Source organism: Thalassophryne amazonica, chromosome 17, assembly GCF_902500255.1.
Source record: "Thalassophryne amazonica chromosome 17, fThaAma1.1, whole genome shotgun sequence".
NCBI classification, from domain to species: Eukaryota; Metazoa; Chordata; class Actinopteri; order Batrachoidiformes; family Batrachoididae; genus Thalassophryne; species Thalassophryne amazonica.
The window spans coordinates 44,318,815-44,324,260 of NC_047119.1; the positions used below are offsets into that span (position 1 = coordinate 44,318,815).

A 5,446-nucleotide genomic window follows, 5' to 3' on the forward strand; every position below is an offset into this window, starting at 1 on the left:
CTGTGGTGCAACCGCATTGTGCTATTTTTTGACAATAAAGCTGCAATGCTCCACACCAAACCACATTTTAAGACCAACACGCCCATGGGCACAGATGAGTACAAGTGCATTTGCTAGTGAGACAACATCGGTGCTGGAAAACAACGGATGTATTGGTTATAAGCCATCATGAATGAATGAAGTGTCTGTTGCATGGCTCTACTTTAGGATTTTTGCATGTTATATGAATTTTTTTTTTAAATCAAATCAATTTCATTTATATAGCGGCAAATCACAACAAACAGTTGCCCCAAGGCGCTTCATATTGCAAGGCAAAGCCATACAATAATTACAGAAAAACCCCAACTGTCAAAACGACCCCCTGTGAGCAAGCACTTGGCGACAGTGGGAAGGAAAAACTCCCTTTTAACAGGAAGAAACCTCCAGCAGAACCAGGCTCAGGGAGGGGCAGTCTTCTGCTGGGACTGGTTGGGGCTGAGGGAGAGGAAAAAGACATGCTGTGGAGGAGAGCAGAGATCAATCACTAATGATTAAATGCAGAGTGGTGCATACAGAGCAAAAAGAGAAAGAAAAAGTGCATCATGGGAACCCCCCCAGCAGTCTAAGTCTATAGCAGCATAACTAAGGGATGGTTCAGGGTCACCTGATCCAGCCCTAACTATAAGCTTTAGCAAAAAGGAATGTTTTAAGCCTAATCTTAAAAGTAGAGAGGGTGTCTGTCTCCCTGATCTGAATTGGGAGCTGGTTCCACAGGAGAGGAGCCTGAAAGCTGAAGGCTCTGCCTCCCATTCTACTCTTACAAACCCTAGGAACTACAAGTAAGCCTGCAGTCTGAGAGCGAAGTGCTCTATTGGGGTGATATGGTACTATGAGGTCCCTAAGATAAGATGGGACCTGATTATTCAAAACCTTATAAGTAAGAAGAAGAATTTTAAATTCTATTCTAGAATTAACAGGAAGCCAATGAAGAGAGGCCAATATGGGTGAGATATGCTCTCTCCTTCTAGTCCCTGTCAGTACTCTAGCTGCAGCATTTTGAATTAACTGAAGACTTTTCAGGGAACTTTTAGGACAACCTGATAATAATGAATTACAATAGTCCAGCCTAGAGGAAATAAATGCATGAATTAGTTTTTCAGCATCACTCTGAGACAAGACCTTTCTAATTTTAGAGATATTGCGCAAATGCAAAAAAGCAGTCCTACATATTTGTTTAATATGCGCTTTAAATGACATATCCTGATCAAAAATGACTCCAAGATTTCTCACAGTATTACTAGAGGTCAGGGTAATGCCATCCAGAGTAAGGATCTGGTTAGACACCATGTTTCTAAGATTTGTGGGGCCAAGTACAATAACTTCAGTTTTATCTGAGTTTAAAAGCAGGAAATTAGAGGTCATCCATGTCTTTATGTCTGTAAGACAATCCTGCAGTTTAGCTAATTTTTGTGTGTCCTCTGGCTTCATGGATAGATAAAGCTGAGTATCATCTGCTTAACAATGAAAATTTAAGCAATGCTGTCTAATAATACTGCCTAAGGGAAGCATGTATAAAGTGAATAAAATTGGTCCTAGCACAGAACCTTGTGGAACTCCATAAGAGGAGTTTAAGTTGTCTTATTCACGTTTTTTTGTACCTAGAGCAAACATTTCTGCTGGGATCCTGGTCAAACACCAATCCAAACTCCATGGACGTCCAGAACGCCACTTATCACTGTGTGGACATGTTCAATACCAAGTCGAAGGCCAAGAAAATCTTCAAACTCGTCTCTGTCGATTCTGCTCAAATTCAGGTCCAACTCTGCTTTCAGAAACCACCTGTCTGTTTGAACACTTGCTGCTCGAGGTTTTAAGGTGTAAGCAGGCGGTTTACCGTCATGCAGCGTTACTGTAGAGTCACAGTGCTTTTTCTTCTATCCTCTCGTCTCTTTAGGTGACCAGCGAGATAAACTACAGGATTGAAGCAATCCTGGCAAGAAGTAACTGTCTGAAGGTTGACTATGACAAATGGAACTCCTGCAATCTGGAAAAAAGGGTAATTCAGTTTCTTTGTATGGGTGTGTTGTATTTACCAGGGGTGGATAGAGACATTTTTATTGGGGGGGGGGGGGGTGATTGATTGCAACTGGGCAATCTGCTCATTCATGAAATTACAGCATAGTATTGTCAGATATATAGTATATATATATATATATATATATATATATATATATATATATATATATATATATATATATATATATATATATGTACATACACACACACACACACACACACACACACACACACACACACACACACACACACACACACACACACAGAGTGAGGAAAATAAGTATTTGAACACCCTGCGATTTTGCAAGTTGTCTCACTTAGAAATCATGGAGGGGTCTGAAATTTTCATCTTAGGTGCATGTCCACTGTGGGAGACAATCTAAAAAAAAAAAAAAAAAATCCGGAATGTATGATTTTTTTTTAATAATTTATTTGTATGTTACTGCTGCAAATAAGTATTTGAACACCTACCAACCAGCAAGAATTCTGGCTCTCACAGAGCTGTTAATTTTTCTTTAAGAAGCCCTCTTATTCTGCTATCTTTAATTGTATTAACTGCACCTGTTTGAACTTGCTACCTGCATAAAAAACATCTGTTCACACACTCAATCAATCACACTCCAAACTGTCCACCATAGCCAAGAACAAAGAGCTGTCTAAGGACACCAGGGACAAAACTGTAGACCTGCACAAGGCTGGGATGGACTACAGGACAACAGACAAGCAGCTTGGTAGAAGACAACAATTGTTATGATTATTTATTAGAAAGTAGAAGAAACACAAGATGACTGTCAATCTCCCTCGGTCTGGGATTCCATGCAAGATCTCCCTTTGTGGGGTAAGGATGATTCTGAGAAAGCTCAGAACTACACAGGAGGACCTGATCAATGACCTGAAGAGAGCCGGGACCACAGTCACAAAGATTACATTAGTAACACATGATGCTGTCATGGTTTAAAATCCTGCAGGGCAGCAAGGTCCCCCTGCTCAAGCCAGCACATGTCCAGGCCCGTTTGAAGTTCACCAGTGACCATCTGGCTGATCCAGAGGAGGCATGGGAGAAGGTCATGTGGTCAGATGAGACCAGAATAGAGCTTTTTGGAATCAACTCCACTTACCATGTTTAGAGGATGAGAACAACCCCAAGAAAACCATCCCAACCGTGAAGCATGGGGGTGGAAACATCATACTCTGGGGGTGCTCTTCTGCAAAGGGGACAGGACGACTGCACCGTATTGAAGGGAGGATGGATGGGGTCATGTATTGCGAGATTTTGGCAAACAACCTCCTTCCCTCAGTAAGAGCATTGAAGATGGGTCGTGGCTGGGTCTTCCAGCATGACAATGACCCCAAACACACAGCCAGGGCAACTAAGGAGCGGCTCCGTAAGAAGCATTTCAAGGTCCTGGAGTGGCCTGGCCAGTCTCCAGACCTGAACTCAATAGAAAATCTTTGGAGGGAGCTGAAACTCCAAACCTGAAAGATTTGGAGATGATCTGTATGGAGGAGTGGACCAAAATCCCTGCTGCAGTGTGTGAAAACCTGGTGAAAAACTACAGGAAACGTTTGACCTCTGTAATTGCAAACAAAGGCTACTGTACCAAATGTTAACACTGATTTTCACAGGTGTTCAAATAATTATTTGCAGCAGTAACATACAAATAAATTATTTAAAAAAAAAAAAAATCATACATTGTGATTTCTGGATTTTGTTTTTTTTTTTTTAGATTATGTCTCTCACAGTGGACATGCACCAAAGATGAAAATTTCCCCTCCATGATTTCTAAGTGAGAGAACGTGCAAAATCGCAGGGTGTTCAAATACTTATTTTCCTCACTGTATATATATATATATATATATATATATATATATATATATATAGAGAGAGAGAGAGAGAGAGAGAGAGAGAGAGAGAGAGAGAGAGAGAGAGAGAGAGAGAGAGAACAATTGTGTAACTATTTTCACCAAATCAAGTTTTTTTTTTGCACATTTGTGTCAGTCTCTCTAACAGCACAGAATTTTGTTATTTACATTAATTTACCTGTGAACAGCATGACTTTTATCAAAATGCCTTTATTCATAACCCCCACATATTAAAACTTTATTGTATAACGGTCGATATCATCTCTCACAATGTAGCATGATTTTTTTCAAAATAAATTTAACTTTTAACAGTCCAACTTTATTAATTACAATATTTATTCATGTAAACATGAATAAATTATTGTTACAGTTTGACATTCATCAAATGGTTAAAAAATAAGTCATTAAATAGCACCGATTATCTTGTTTTAACTTCAGAACAGAACAAATTTTGACACACTGCTACACTTTTCCCTCAAAATATGATTTTACGTCCGTCTTTGAACACTTACTTTAAGTCTGCAAGGTTGTGACTTAATTCTTGAAACTGCATGAACTATTCATGTTAAAATTTTATTCCTGTTTGTATTCACTTTTATTTCCACAATGCAAAATTTTACTTACAATATGTCAACTTTAATCTCAAAACCGCTGTGCATATTCTAAATGCTAAAAAGGAGAAACGATATTTAAAGATGTCATTTTAGTTTCTGTTGTAGCTGCTGATCCTGATCTGTGTTTGTACTTGTTTCTTCGTTGCAGCGCCTGAAGTGCACCTTTAACGTGGCTTCCCATCCCAACAAAGAGAAATACAACATGCACAAATTCTCTTGTAACAAAATGTAAATTTGGAAAATGTTTTATCTTATCTTTTATTAATGCTACAATTTTACAGCTTGACTTTTCTTTTATACAAAGCAGATAGTTTCTGACGTAATAAAGCTTTTATAACTGTTGTGTCTTACTGGATGTTGGCTGATGAAGAAAAACAAGATGTGATGCGGCTTTTGTTACACAGAATTACTTCACAAATATTTCCCCACCAGGCTTTTGGGAAACGTACCCCAGATCTGGTGTACTGACCCCCAGTTGAATGCAAGCTGCCAAAAATAGTATCTGTCACAATGTGCAGGGAGTTATTCAAAAAGTTCACTTGTGACTACGGAAACTTCAGTTGTACTGACCCATCTGTCACCAAATTTCATGAAATGACAGCATAATATTAAATGCTATTATTAAATGTATAATATTAAATGCTATTAAATGCCATTATGCTGTCATTTCATGACTTGGTATCGGTATACGACTTGGTATAACTTGCTATTATGCTGTCAAGAAATGACAGCATAATAGCATAATATAAGCCCATTTATTTAGGGATCAAAGGTCAATGGCATTGGAGTGTAATTTGTTAAAAGCTTGTGAGTGAAATAACTTATTTTTTTAACTGCCTAATTGTCACCAAACGTGGTATGTGTGTTTGGTATATTGATTTGGGGTGAAAAGGTTAAAGGTCATGAGCACTGGC

The 5,446-nt window shown here is 38.7% G+C and overlaps 1 protein-coding gene across 1 annotated transcript; it reads left to right on the forward strand.

The window, feature by feature from the left end:
- The first annotated feature begins 1,641 nt into the window (after positions 1-1,641).
- si:busm1-57f23.1 (uncharacterized protein LOC368621 homolog) lies at positions 1,642-4,922 on the forward strand. Its single transcript, XM_034192217.1, has 3 exons — positions 1,642-1,793; positions 1,934-2,035; positions 4,681-4,922. Exons 1-3 carry the CDS (start codon positions 1,689-1,691, stop codon positions 4,762-4,764), a joined length of 291 nt encoding a protein of 96 aa, XP_034048108.1. The 5' UTR covers positions 1,642-1,688; the 3' UTR covers positions 4,765-4,922.
- The last annotated feature ends 524 nt before the right edge of the window (positions 4,923-5,446 follow it).